The sequence below is a fragment of the Triticum aestivum genome, chromosome 5B (genome assembly GCF_018294505.1).
Source record: "Triticum aestivum cultivar Chinese Spring chromosome 5B, IWGSC CS RefSeq v2.1, whole genome shotgun sequence".
Taxonomy (NCBI): domain Eukaryota; kingdom Viridiplantae; phylum Streptophyta; class Magnoliopsida; order Poales; family Poaceae; genus Triticum; species Triticum aestivum.
Genome location: NC_057807.1, coordinates 113,294,563 through 113,309,794, shown reverse-complemented (window position 1 = coordinate 113,309,794; position 15,232 = coordinate 113,294,563). Strand labels below are relative to the sequence as shown.

Here is a 15,232-nt window from a genome sequence, read left to right as displayed (position 1 = left end):
TTCACTGTTGAACCCTCGCGACGTGCTCTTCAAAAGTAGATCCCGCATGGGGATGTTTCGACGGACTAGTCTTCTTGCCAACTAAACATCAATGTCTGTGCAACTAGACTACATTGTCATGCCAACTGAGCATATGTGTGTGCCAATAGTCATGCCAACTAAACATCAATGTGTGTGCAACTAGACTACATTGCCGCGCTAACTGAGCATGTTTGTGTCAATAGTTCTGCCAACTAAATATCAATGTGTGTGCAACTAGACTACATAGTCGCGTCAATTGTGCATATGTGTGTGCAACTAGTGCCCTGCCAACTAAACACCAATGTGTGTGCAACTAGACTATATTACAAGCCAACTAAGCATATATGTGTGCAACTAGTCTTCCTGCCAACTAAACATCAATATGTGTGCAACTAGACTACGTTTCAAGCCAACTAAACATCAATATGTGTGCAACTAGACTACATTACAAGCTATTGCAATTCATATGCGACTATGCGGACCAGATTGTGCAAGTCCGTGGCCATGCATGTGCCAACTAGGACTACTATGTGTGCAACTACAACTACTGTGGATGCAGCTCCAAAAAACTGGGTTTGAAAAACATTGCACCATGCAGTACTAAAGTTGCACAAAGCAGTACTGAAGTTGCACAATATAGCGCCAAAGTTGGCATCAAAAAAATTTCGTCGAAACATACCCATGCGGGATCTAGTTTTAAAGATCTCGTCGCAAAGAAGTCAACAGTGAAGATGGATCTGAATTCTGACGCGCGGTTTCAAAGATATGACTTTTTAAAAATTTGGAAAACCAAAATAATTGTACGTGAAGCTGTTTCTTTCAAATCGGACTAACCAGTGTGAACACATTAAATACTAATAACGACATACACTAGCAGACAAAAAAACAACTCATGCATGACTAAGAAGCTCGGCCGCTCGTTGTCTCCAAATAGTGCGTATGCACTTTTTAGATTTTAAGTTGTACTTGTGGTCTAGATCTTGGTGACCTATCGTGACATTTCCACAACTATAAATTCACATTTCCTTGCCACCGTTAGGACCGGACGAAAATACCTGAACCAAGAGAATGCGCACCAGCTCTTTTCTTTTTGACAGGAAATTGTCTTTTCTACATATGCATATAGGTTTAATTTTTTTTACAAGAAATACGTGTGCTTAAATTAGATTGGTTTAGGGTTTTGGTAGTCTTCTTTTTTAGAGATGGCATCGTCTACAATAAGAAATCTTTATTGTTTTAGATTTTTCCTATGGTCGCCACGAGGAGGATTGTCTATCTATCCCAGCCGCTACGTCCTCGAGAACGACGACCTGTCTGCTCAATTTTTTGTCCCTGGAATATCGATGTTGGCACTTTTGCCGATGTTGGTTGATTACTTTAATGATTGTATGCTTGCATCGTAGCATTGGCATTGCGGTTTAAATTAAAACTATGAAAGAATTCTCGTTGGTATTTACAGGTCTATCGTTTGATACTTTTGTTATTTTCCTACAGCCGCCTTCAGAAAAATATCAGGTTGTGTCATGAAGGAAGAAAGAGTTTGAAGAGTTCAAAGATTTCCTCTTTTTTTAGACTTTGTTGTTTATGTATAATCGATGTAGTCAACTCATATTTACACGCGAAAGAAGAGAAAAAACTACATATATAAATGGGACAATTTTTCAGCAATGACGCCACCAGTGTACGTCGGCGGGAAGAGCCGACGGCGCAGGCCCCCCGGTATCAGCACGGCACCGCTGCGTTCCGTCCGCTTTCTCTTCCTCCTGCGCGGTCCCCCCTCCGTCCGCAGCCGCGGCGCCCCGGGGCACACGTCGGGCGCCCGCAGCCGGCTCCTCGGCGACGTCGGCGTCGAGTAACCCTCCTCGTAACCATTAGCGTCGCCGTTGTCCTCCACAGCAGGGGCGGAGCTCTGTAGGGGCTAAACCGGGCCATGGCCCGCCCAGGATTTTGACCCAAATTTTTTATATAGGCATCTCCCAAGCCCACTAGCTCAGCCCACGTGCATCCTCTCGCTTTCACGCACAGAGCAGCCTTGCTCAAAAAAAAAAAACGCACAGAGCAGCCGGAGAGAGGCAGGCAGCGCTAGGAATCCCTACTCCCTAATTCCCAAACTGTCCCACAGTCGAGCAGGGAGCACAGGAGCAAGCCGCTGCCGTCGGCGAACCGACGGCGTCTATCCTCTCTCGCCGGAATCCCTGTATCTCACAGCCACGGTTCAGCCCCTTGCTTTCCTCCCTTCCCCCGACTCTCTGCACCTGCTCACAGATGACATCTGCTTGGGCTCGGCCACGTCGTCGTGCTACTGGCCTGCGGCCTGCCGAACCACTTCTGGCGGCTGGCGCATGAGCAGATCACTGGATGAGCTCTCCTAGTCTCCAGTCTCCTACTGTCCTCCAAGAGTAGAGCAACTGTCAGAAGCAAGAGGTAATTCCCCATTTTATCATTTTTGTTCAGTTCTTTACATCTACTTATGAGTCATGAACTCATCTATTTTCAGTGTCCAGTGTTTATAAGAAACAGATTTTATCCATATGGAATTCCACCTGTACAGAATTCTGTTGACTGTTGAGTGTCCAGTGGGATTTCTAACCATTAGCGCCAACTATTCATCTGTTTTGAGTGTCCAGTGTTGAACTATTGATAAAAAATAGTTGTGTCCATTTGATAAGAAAGTGAATAGCCTGATCTTATACAAATTGCAACACAGGTAATCATGGGCAAGGAAAATCAATCTCAGAGAAGAATTGATTTGGTTTTTAAAAGGAAAAGAGATGACATAACTCGAGTTCAGGAAAACCAGATATTGCCGTTGCTTGAATTGGAACAACATAACCAAAACCAGTACGAATAGGTTCGAGCAAATGAAGCTGTTACATTCGAAGGTATTGAGTTCTTGCAGCGTGCAGCGAGACCCTGGAAGATGAGAATCTTGCCAATAATCTGTTAGTTCACATAGAGTATGGAATTCTAGAGAACTACAGCCACGAAGATGTCCTTGCAGATTTTAGAAGCAAGGGTGACCGGAGAGTCGATTTGTAGTATGTGAGTAAGTCACATGTCTAATGTCTCAAAGCTTTTGTATTAGCTAACTTAATAGTGGTTCAGGGTTAAAATGTATTTTGTTGTATATATACGTACTGCTTGCTCCATCCGGTAATCATACTGATGCTTATGATTCAGAATTTCAAAAAAAATTGTGCTCTTGTTTAGTCTGGCCTGCCCAGCATTTTCTTTCAAGCTCCGCCACTGCTCCACAGGTGAGGCGTCCACTCCGCAGTCGCCGACTGCTAGAGGCATGGCGGGCACTTCCTCCGTCGCCGGCACACCGTCCAGGGTCATGTCCTGCGCTTCGCGGGCGGCGTAGCTGTTCCGGCGATCCATATGCATGCGTACGCGCGCAAGAGTTGCTCTGCGACCTGAGACCGATCGACGCGCGAGAGTAGCAAAGGAACCGGGCGCGGGGGTTCGATATTTAATACAGGAGACGTCGTCATCCAGTTTGAGCCGGTTACGGAAGGAAGCAAATCCGATTCGAGCTCCTCGCGTGCCCCTTCAAGTCCCATGGGCCTCGCTTTAAAAAAAAAGTCTCATGGGCTTCTAACTCTAAGCCCGGGAGAAGAGAGGGAAAGAAAGGTGAGGAGGAGCGCGTTCCTCTCCGGCTCTCTCTCCTCTCTTGCGCTCACGCTCAGTTTTTTGTTTAACCGCTAGGGATAGGGAAAGAGGGGAAACAACAGAGAGCGAGAATAGGCATTAGTCCGTCAATGGAGGGGAGGAGCAGCAGCTCCATTTCCCTTCTCCCGCCGCACATCCCGAGGAACGAGCCCTTTTTCTCCACCCTGGTATGATGATCTCGCGCTGTTCCCCCCTTTTTCATGTTATTAGGATGGTGTTAATCCGTTTTTTCTTGCCATGTGATGTGGTACTTTTCATCTTCGAGTGTCTGCTGATCCTTGGAAATCTTGCAATTTGATGGATTAGGGGCCTTTTATTAACCCTGCCTAAAGGATCCGCATTGCGTTTCTTTAATTTGGTCGCAGATTTTCAACATCCCCCAGAATTAACTGTTACTCCCTCCGTTCCTAAATATAAGTCTTTGTAGAGATTTCACTATGAACCACATACGGATGTATGTAGATGTATTTTAGAGCGGTGATTCACTCATTTTGCTCCGTATGTAGTTCATAGTGGAATCTCTACAAAGACTTATATTTAGGAACGGAGGGAATAGATATTTAGGATAAGCCCCCAAAAAAGGTCACAGCTGTTAGTCTTTACCTCCGTATCAAAATATAAGACGTTTTTTGGAATATTTTGGTACGGGGGTAGTTCTCTTCAAGAAACTCGAGTCGAGATGGACTATACTAGTATTTGATTTACTTGGAATACATGATTTTCTCAACAACATGGAACACGTCATGATGAGTTCAATACAAGTTATGGCATTTCTATCTAATTCTCTCTCAGAAAGAAAAACATATGATGGCACGTGAAATATGGGATATTACAAATATCTTTATTTCTGCGCGATGGAAAGTGAAATATGGGATATCTCACCGTTTTGGATTAGCTGCAGGTGTTCAGGATCTAACTTCCTTCTGCATTGATTTCAGCTTTCGCCGGAACAATGGCGGAGGGCAGGCGGCTCAATAGGCGGGGCCCAGGCTGCCTCGAGGGCTTGTTCAAATTTCTTGCCCTCAACCAAAAATTGCAAACGCCAAAACTGATTGCCTATCAAAAGCATGGGGAAGGAAATGACAACACACTCAGTAAGGTTCTGCATGCTTCCAGCAGCAATTTTGCAGTTTTCTGAAGCCTTACTGTCTTTACATGATTGTGTCTGTTACTAGTCAAGTTCCTCACTTTGTTTTTCCTTGTCTTGAATAGGATCTTGCTATAGATTATGCATTGCTGCTCATTTGCCAAAGTTGGTTGCAAAAAGGCTCGACTACGATAACCACATCTTTCTTGGCAATATAAAGTTGTAATGTGTTTGCTATTTCTTTTTATATATGATGCAGGAGTAAAAGTTCCGAAACCCATAAACGGCATAGAAAAAGAAGAAACTGTTCAGGTATGTGCTCAAATTCAACATTGCATTTGCTTTAATGGTAAAGGCAGGCTTCAACCTCTCATAGGTATCTACTGATCATTGGTATATTAGCATTAGAGAAAGCCAGAAATTTAAAATTATCATGTTCTGAGTCCCAAGAAAACTACGAGCCTACCTGTCAATTTTCAACTCATTTTCTGATATTTATCTTAAGTTCCCGAGTGCAGCATGTGGCTAAAATTACTCTAGACCCCGTATTAATCGCTAACTGCTTTCTTATACTCAAAAGGAGACTGACAGCGTTTCTCCAACGACGAAGGCCAGCATGTTTACATGGAAGACACTCATGTTCAGGAAGAAAACACACAAGAAAGATCAAAAGAAGATTGAATCGCATTCCAATCCGCGTGACAGCTCCCCATCGTCATCACGTTTGATACGCTCCAGCTCAATCCATCATTCAAAATGCTTCGAATATGTGGTTCCTGATGAGTTGGCTTTGGAGTACCAGCGAATGAACGAATCGAGCTCCACTGAGACAGGCTCTAGTCAGGGTGCACCGCAGTCATCACATCAGAGCCCTAGAGGTCCCGTTTTTCAGGAGTCGCGCAAGGCTTCTGGTAGCATTAGTGGCAAACATAACTTGATTGCAGAAGCACCCTGTGAGACCATACCTGAGAACCTTACTACTGAGAATGAGGTCTCCTCTAAGCAGAAAAGCCTTGACGATTCAACGCATCACTCGAAGGAGTTCTTGGATTTCCTTGAATTGTTCAATGCACACAGGGAACTGTTTCTCAAGATTCTTCACGATCCTTCCTTGTTAGTACCACCTGAACAGCAAGAGCAAGAAGCTTCCTCTAGCGGTGCAGTACCGCTGAGCAAATTAGAATCGTTCCCAAGACCAGGAGGATCATCAGGGAAGCGTAACCCTATATTTGATCGGAGCGACAGTGAGAAAAGCAGAAGGGCAGAAATCCAAAGGTCGCCGTCAAGGCCTAAATCTGACCTTGAAGGCGTAAAAGTCATCAGTACAAGAATGCCTTCTGGTGTCGAGGCATCAACAGTTTCTCTTGCAGAATCAAGAAGCCTAAAAAAAGCTGGAACCACTTCAAGTCGATTTAAAGCTATAAGTAAGAAGATCAAACATGTCGTAAAGGACGGAGTTTTTCATAAAATGCCTTATGGCCAAAAGATGGCTGAGTTAACCAAGAGCACCTCCACGAAGAAATTTGCCCAGGAGGAGAAACAAATACGAAGATCATATTCTATTGCAGAATCAGTAGACAAGTACTCGACTCTCTATGATTCAATGTCAAGGGAGTCAAGGATTTCCTTCGAAAGACCAAGTACAGCAGTGGAAGACGATGCAAGCTTAAGAGACAAGAAGTCGCCAATGCACATGAAAAGAATAACTTCTCTTCCAGAAATGGAATTATATGCTCCTCAAAAAGATGCTCTAACTGAATTTCCTGGTTCTCAGATTGTGCCCAAGACATATGATGTGGAATCTGATCGGTTTTCTTCACATCAAAATGGCTCCTTCAGTATTGTCACAGAAGGAAATTTGTACCCTGATTACATCACAGAAAGAACAGCAGATATTTACAGTGAACAAAATGATGAAGGTATGAAAGGACAGGAAGATTATCTTAAGGTGAACTTTACATAAAAGCGACTTACTGTTGTTTCCGGTGATTTCTGCAGAAGGTGCTTTCCTTTGTTCTCTAGAAGAAGATTTACGTAGCATTCTCCGAACTCCCAGTTCGTCTTCTTTTGGCCAGTCTTTCTCCCATCGACGCATCAACAGTTTACCTTCTTTTGACCGGACATTTTTTCAAGATCACAGCCGCAGTTTTACTGAGCATTCTGTAGCAGGTGAAGTATAGTGAAACTTGAACCTCTGTAGACATCGGAACAAACAAGTAGCAAAATTTGGTTGGTATATTTCCCATTTAAACACAGAGTAGCTAACTTCTACCGAAACAGTCATGAAAATATGAAGCATCGGTTGTTTTCATAAACAATAACCCAAATACTTTCATAATATCACCTTTTGTATGGAAGTAGTAATTCTTCCTAATTTTCCATGCCATGGTAAACTAATAGCTTGCACTTGCATGCATTTTACCATGATTGCGAGGCATTATTCTATTTTTAAGGAAGATTAGTACACTTATGTTCTTGACATATTCAGATTCAGAACCGACATTTGAAGATATGCAACTGGAGGATGATGAGTGGTTGGTCAAGCCATCACAGGCTTCAGGAGAATATGCTGCCAATTTCAAGAATGACCAGTGGCTAATTAGGCCACTGCAACCCTCAGGCATCGATGCTACTGATCATGAGGACGAAGAGTGGGTTGTTGAGACACCACAGCTGCTAGGTGCCAATGCTGTCGAGGATGAAGAGTGGCTGGTCAAGCCGGCGCTGCCCTTGGGTGCCGATGATTCGAATTCAGAGTTCCAGTTTATACATGAATTCACCGAACAAAATGATGCAGGTTCCTTGCACATTTATGTCAATGACGAGAATGAGGCTGATTTCCAGTATGTGAAGGATATACTCAAGAAATCCGGGTTCAGCTGTGGCGAGGCCGATTGGTATGCATCCAACCAACCACTCAGCCCAGTGATCTTCGAGGAGGCAGAATGCTCATGTCAGGATCTTGAGATGACCAATGACGAGCCCCACAGCATCGTCAGGCGCATGCTCCTGTTTGATATCATCAACGAGGTCCTGATGCACATCTACGACTCCTCCCTCGTCAACGGTCCGTGGCATTCGCGCTTCGACCCGCGCACCAGGCCGATACCCATGGGGTCCCATGTCCTTGAGGAGGTGTGGGAAAACGTTAGCTGCTACCTGAGCCTTCAGTGGAAGCCCAACACGACGGTGGACGACATTGTGGCGCATGATGTTATGAGGAAGGACAGCTGGATGAACCTGCTGTACGACGCGGAGTGTGTCGCGCTGGACCTGGAGGATCTTATGGTGGAGGACCTTCTGGATGATGTTGTTCTTCAGATAGTGTTAATATCTATCGACGAATGACTTCTGGAATAAAAGCTAATTGTCTCTGAACACTTGGCAATGCGTAGATGTTTCTAGACACAGAAAGCAGAATAGACATGGAAGTAGATAGCAGATGAATAGAATATTTAAAAGACAGGTCTTAGTTATGTGCTTGGTCTATACTTGTACTGTATGCATTCTAATTGTACTCAAACTGCCAGGGAGCTCGTTGTAGTTCATATTGGTTGCCTGGTTGGTATACGCACAGTGTCTTGAGCAGTTAAGCTGACTGTCCTAAGTGATATCATGCTGGAGTTTATCCTCCAGTTTGAACATGTAAAATGCTCGTTTTTGTAAGTAGGAAAACGTTCTTCTGTGAACGAATAGGAATTTTGGCGATATTATCTGATGATCACTGTGGTCTCCAACCGTTGCTGTGGTCCTTCGAATTTGCAGCTATACATTATCTTAGTTTCTGTTCATCCAAATATATGTTTTTCAGATATTAGGCCCGTCTAGCTCAGTTGGTAGAGTGCAAGGCTCTTAACCTTGTGGTCGTGGGTTCGAGCCCCACAGTGGGCGATTTCGAATTCTTTTTTTACATTGTAGATGGTTCAGTTCGATGTATACTTGGCAGATGACTCAATTCTAACTTTTGCAATTGTTGTTTGTGTCACACCTTCTTCCTTTTTTAGCAATCACGCCTAACTGCTTTTTTTCCTTTTTTTGCGAGAATCACACCTAACTTTGACAGAAACTATCCATCACAGCAATACAACAATCCAATCGAATCAAGGACGTTTGAATAGAAAGTGACAATATTAATCTTGATTATTAATCCGGTGAACAGCACAGCATAGGATTACTTTCCAATATTAAAACGCATGTTCCTAGTCACAATATTAGTCTATGTTTGATTTAGATCGTGATGGAACTGAGGTTCTTCATCACAAGAGTTCAAATTCTAGCTCCTGCTTTCCTTGCTTCTCTATGTGTTCTCTGAAAAAATACACCATGGGCTTGGACAAAAAACATGTTGAAAATTTGGACCATATGTCCGACCTTTTACTTTAAAACGAGAAAATACCAAACATTTACCAAGCAATGCTCAAATTAGAAGCAACTAAATTTCAAGCTATTCCAAAGCTAGATAATAATAACAAGTTTCTCATCTATAGATGAATAAAAATCACATCACCAGAGACCTCAAATTATTTTGAAAATCAATCACTGGGGGAGCGGGGGTGGGGGAGAAATCCCCACCTATATTTTGATCTCATCAAGAAAAGATTGATCCGATTTATGTGGGTTGAAAACCATTTCTCTAGTTTATGTGCGAAAGCGTATCGAAAATCTTAACACTCGAAGAAGCAATACATCTCACGGAGGCAGGCGCGCGCGCGCATAGGAGACCAGTACAGCGCATCGCAATGCCATGTACATTATAGAGGGTTGATGGACACGCGTAGGCTGGTGGTATTTTCTGGCGTCGTGGTGAAGTCGACGGCAGATGGGTCTGGCAAGGTCTAAGCCATGATCCCTCCTAAAGATGGGACGACGGATCTTAAAGCGTGCGCATGTGATGCGCGTTGTGGGGTGCCTGGACATGGTGCTCTCAGCTTGCCAGGCCGGCAGCTTCTTGAGGCCACTGGATTAGATGGTGGCCGTTGATGCGGCCAGGGCACATCTTTATACTTTTAGGTATAGCAGCTTTATTCGTCTCGAGTGGCTTGGGTTTGGTCTTTGTATTTATTTTGTCAAACTCTGTTGAATAACTTTATAAAGATGATTGCATGCATCATCTTGATGCAGAGACCGGGGATAATCCTCCTTTTCGAAACAAAATGTACATGATAGAGGCAGCGGCGAAGCTACGTGTTAGCTGTGGGGTCAACTGACCCCATAGCTTTTCTGAAATAAGCCTAAAAACACTGTTTAGTTACTGTTCATAATGAAGAAAAAATTCCTAGAGAATACCATTGACCCCACAGATACTTTAGGCTAGCCTTGCCGCTGGATGGAGGGTGAACTGCGAAGAATAACACATGGGTAATCCACCATAGGCAATACCGAAACCGCCAGCGAGGGAGGACCATGAGTAGTCGCCATCAGGTAGCTATATGCCATTGGCAACCCCAGGAGAGGGAGCGATGATGAATTGGCATGATCAAATAGAGTGCCACTAATGGAATCTTCTTCAAGTTTATGTGTCGCTATCTTGGGCGACGCTTAGGCTAGCAGGAGGTTTGCTCTGGTTGGAATATTGACCTTAAGAGCATCTCTAGCAGACCCCGCAAAAAGCTCAGACCCCATAAAAAGCCCAGACCCGCAAAATAACCATCAAAATGCGGGTCGGCGCGGAAAAAGCTGCCCAAACAGACCCCGCAAACGCGGTCGGCCCGCAAAACTTTTTAAGGGGCGCGGCAAAATCTTGACCCCAACCCGCGAATACGTGAGTTCCCCCCTCGGCCCGTCTGTGCCCTGCATATAGCGGGAGCGGTTGGTGGGGAGGACATTTCAGCCGGCGCTTTTCCCCACCAACCACCTCCCCTCTCCCCTCGCCCCACCGCCGGTCCGCCGCCCATGATTCCAACGAAAGTAGCCGGGGGGAGCACGCCGAAAGGCCGCCACACACACGAGGTTGTCCTCCCCCCTCCCCTCCTGCATCGGCGGGCTAGAAAGTTGCGGATCTATGGTCCTTCGTCGTGGGCGGCCGGATTTGGCTTTTCCGGCCGTCGGTGGCTGCGCCAAGCGATGGAATGGTCGGGGAGCATCTCGCGCAGCCTCGGCAAAGTCGCGTCGCCGCATGCAGGTACGGGTTCGTCCTGTCACCGCCACCGACGGTTTGCGGGCATGGATTCGGCCGGTCGTCCGCCGGGCTCGGCGCTCGCGTAGAGGCTCTGTGGCTCGGCGATGCCGCTCATACAGTGTGACGACTGCACGCGGACAGTGTTGCGTCTAACTTCGGGCACACCGAAGCACCCTAGAGGGGTGTTCTTCAAATGCAGAAACGATGGGGTACGTGCTGTTTTCATTCGGCTTTGGCACCGCATTCTTTGGTTCAATTGCGATAGCTCATTTCAAACATCATCGTGTGTGTAGGAAGATGGATGCTCATTTTGGTTTTGGGAAGGCGAATACATTGATTTATTGATAGAAAGAAACTTAATAAACGTTCGTGCACTCCTTAGTACAATCGAAGGTAATGAAGCAGCTGCATGTGCAACTAGAGGGGAAGCAACATCTACTTCTTTAGAACCAAAGAAGAATGAAGAATGCAAGATCAAGAATTCGTAGATCAACAGTGAGTGCATGGAGAAGATACTGCTTCAACTAGTGGGAGCAGTTATGAAAGTTGGAAATCTTCTAAAATGCATAATTGTGGTTCTTGTTTTCTTTGGTCTTGCTATTCTAGCAAAGATTTAGTGATGTCCTATGTATCCAATGTTGTTGGAAAAGCAAAGAAATGCATTATGTTGTGTCAAATTTAATTGCAAATTTAGGATTTGCGGGCCAGCAGGAGCGGCGCTAGACCAGACCCCGCAAAGCCGACCCGTAAAAGAGCTTATTCCGTGAATATCCTTTTATATGGGTCCGTTTTGCGGGGTTTGCCTCTGCGGCCGTCCGCACCGGCCCGCAAAACCGTTTTTTCGCGAACTACAAACGCGTTTTGCGGGTCGGTGGGATGCGAGGTCTGCTAGAGATGCTCTAATACTGTTTTGTGGGCCTGTCATGGATGTTTTCTATTCTGTTACGGCATTGCATGCTCGCATCTGTCTCATCCGTCAAACTTGACAATATTGACCCGAGGATGAAATCATTGCACAAAATGAACTGCTCCTAAAAAATCACTCAATTGACCTTTTTGAGTGGCGCCTGACATGGAGGCGCCACACCCTACGATGCAGCTCCTAGCATGCCGGTGTTGCACCTCTGTCCAACGTGGCAGCCTTGGAGCCCGCACTGAGCAGTGCATCGCTTCAGAGCTAGGCGCTGCACATGTAATATGCAGCGCCTAGCCCGTAGGTGTTGCACTGTGACTTAGATGCAGCCGCCGCGCGCTAGCCTCCCCCACCCATCCCATCCTCTAGTAGCAGTTACAGAAGCACGCAGGCGGCGGCTGGATCCTCTCCCTCCTCTTAATCCCCTCTCGAAAAATCTTCAGATCTGACGATTTGGTCTGTGGAATTCTTCACCATTCCATCCTACACTAGTAGAAAAAGGGCCATTTGTCCCGGTTCGTAAGGGTCTTCTGTCCCGGTTTAGGAACCGGGACTAAAAGGTCGGTACTAATGCCCTTGGCCTTTAGACCCGGTTCTTACACGAACCGGGACAAATGGTCCTCCACGTGGCCGCTGCAGCCAGCCTAGGCAGGGGGCCTTTGGTCCCGGTTGGTGACATAAACCGGGACCTAAAGGCATCCACGCGTCAGCAGCTGGCTGGAGCTGAGGTTTTTTTTGAAAGGGGCTGGTTTAGGGGTTTTAGGGGTTAATTTAGGTTGTTATTAGCTAGCTAATAGAGAGAAGTGTCCTCTCTTATATCTCCGTGCTTGGTTTACCAACGCTACTGCTATGTTCATTTCACCCGCTGATATATAATAACTCTTCATGCTCGCATCATGCATCATCATATATAATAACAAGTCCTACTAATCATGCATCATCATAAAACTTCTACTCGTTATTAATAACAAGTCATACGATCATCATCCTTATAGTCACCGAACCAACCCTACTTAGTTGTTCTTAGCACATGATCATCAGTATCAGGTAGGACCTAAATACCCTTAAGGTAAAATAGCATAAAACAATATAGACCCTGACTCTCCATATGGAGAATGAAGATCATCATGTCTCCAATTCTTGTGCTTCGCTTCCTTTTGCTTCCAAGAACCTCCTTACGACTGTCCATACATTTTTTCCATTCTTTGATTGTCATGTCTCCACTTCTTTTAGAAATCCGGTATGGACAGTTGAGATTCGTAGGATGACCTGGTTGTATGTTCAAAACATCAAGGCGACCATGCTGATACATCAGATGAGGCACACAATCATTCGGGGTTATCTGTTGAAAAACATAGTAATAACTTCGTAGTTAGCAATGATGTACTAGTTTTAGAAGTATGAAAAAGATGCACGGATGTCGTAATAGTAAAAAATCTTACCAGGGTATCTTCATGGTAGTTACCATAGTTCAACACGTGCACTAGTGGCACGTATTGACCATAATGTTGAGGAGTTCGATTGTAGATATTGTAATTCTCAGGATCAGTACAAAATGCGATCAGATGATTTTTCTCCTGATAAGTTAATTCGGAGCCATCGGTGTAGTGGGTTTTGTCTACCATCTTCCGCACATTCTTTGAAAAATGAAAATAAGCTGTCAATGGAAATAAGCTGTCAACTATTTTGAAATAAACAATATAAATTACTTAATAACTATGTTTGAGAAGCTCACATAGGGGAAGAATTGGAAGCGTATCAACAAGGACCCAAATGTCCATATTGTCTTGCTCGATTTTAGGATCACCAAGATCCATGGTGACAAGCATACCCTCATCAAAACCATACATCTTGCAAAGTGCTTCCCAATTTTTGCAACCAAAATGGGTTACACTCTCAGAATTGTACAGCTTTACTTCAAAATCCACACCATGATGGGTCCTTAGGTGAATTTTCTTTGTTTCCATACTTTCATGGTCTTCAAAGCCCATCCTCTCCAAGACATAGCGTCTTGCATAGCATGGGATAAGCTAGTCGAATTGGAAAAGATGAAAAGTACACGTTGAAATAGTTAAAGTCGTGCTTAATTACAAAAAAAAACCTTGTCGTCGTTGCATACCGTTTCAACATCGAAGGTCTCCTCGAGCTTAATGTTGAAGCTCTAATCTTCGTCCAGCTCAAGGAACCTGTCGCACATACCTCGGTCGTTGTGGCACCAGTCGCACTCCCCCGGGCGGTTTTCATCGTCCGAGTACGACATTTCCTATGTTCATAATTCAAATATTAAACTTGTACAATTAAATATATGTACTAAAAAACCTAAATTAGATCATTATTATTCATCACGGGTTGACTATCGGTCTGTCGAGCCTTTTCTTGAAAACTCTCAGCTCATGTGGTGTACATATTCGACCGTCGGTGATGGTAGCTCCTCCTTTCATTCCTGAGTGCATTACACCAAATTGTCTAGCACACGAGAATGAAGGAGAAGCTACCCCACGACAACAGTCGGGATTCTTCGTCCTCTCATATATATATGGTTCTTGTGTTCATCGACATACGGGGTCACCAAGGTAGAGTTCTGTAGAACTGTGTAGTGTGCTTGAGACCAAGAATATCTGTCCCTGCATATTATTGAGTCCCCTCCAAGCGTGCCTTTTCCAGTCAGTCTCCCCTCATACCGCGATTCAGGGAGACCTATCTTCTTAAGGCCAGGAATGAAGTCAACACAAAACCCAATGACATCCTCTGTTTAATGGCCCATGGAGATGCTTCCTTCTGGCCTAGCGCGGTTACGGACATATTTCTTTAGGACTCCCATGAACCTCTCAAAGGGGTACATATTGTGTAGAAATACGGGGCCCAGAATGACAATCTTGTCAACTAGATGAACTAGGATGTGCGTCATGATATTGAAGAAGGATGGTGGGAACACCAGCTCGAAACTGACAAGACATTGCACCACCTCACTCCTTAGCCTTGGTATGATTTTTGAATCGATCACCTTCTGAGAGATTGCATTGAGGAATGCACATAGCTTCACAATGGCTAATCGTACATTTCTGGTAGAAGCCCCCTCAATGCAACCGGAAGCAGTTGCGTCATAATCATGTGGCAGTCATGAGACTTTAGGTTCTGGAACTTTTTCTTTGGCATATTTATTATTCCCTTTATATTCGACGAGAAGCCAGCCGGGACCTCATACTAAGCAGGCATTCAAAGAAGATTTCCTTCTCTTCTTTGGTAAGAGCATAGCTGGCAGGACCTTCATACTGCTTTGGAGGCATGCCATCTTTTTCGTGCAAACGTTGCAGATCCTCCCGTTCCTCAGCTGTATCTTTTGTCTTCCCATACACGCCCAAGAAGCCTAGCAGGTTCACGCAAAGGTTCTTCGTCACGTGCATCACGTCGATCAAAAAGC

General features: G+C 44.9%; 1 protein-coding gene and 1 non-coding gene across 5 annotated transcripts; both read left to right on the top strand.

Annotated features, from left to right (window-relative positions):
• The first annotated feature begins 3,624 nt into the window (after positions 1-3,624).
• On the top strand, positions 3,625-8,488 carry LOC123110689 (uncharacterized). Of its 4 annotated transcripts, none has more exons than XM_044531278.1 (6): positions 3,625-3,860; positions 4,632-4,787; positions 5,040-5,092; positions 5,364-6,699; positions 6,779-6,949; positions 7,269-8,488. In XM_044531278.1, the coding sequence occupies exons 2-6, from the start codon at positions 4,646-4,648 to the stop codon at positions 8,126-8,128; spliced, it is 2,562 nt and encodes an 853-aa protein (XP_044387213.1). In that variant the 5' UTR covers positions 3,625-3,860; positions 4,632-4,645; the 3' UTR covers positions 8,129-8,488. The 4 variants fall into 4 exon arrangements, with proteins under 4 accessions (XP_044387213.1, XP_044387212.1, XP_044387215.1 ...); XM_044531277.1 differs by having other exon boundaries at positions 5,361-6,699; XM_044531280.1 differs by lacking the exon at positions 3,625-3,860 and having other exon boundaries at positions 4,632-4,792.
• A 110-nt stretch (positions 8,489-8,598) lies between these two features.
• On the top strand, positions 8,599-8,671 carry TRNAK-CUU (transfer RNA lysine (anticodon CUU)). The gene has a single exon. It is a non-coding gene; the product is annotated as a tRNA-Lys (tRNA).
• The last annotated feature ends 6,561 nt before the right edge of the window (positions 8,672-15,232 follow it).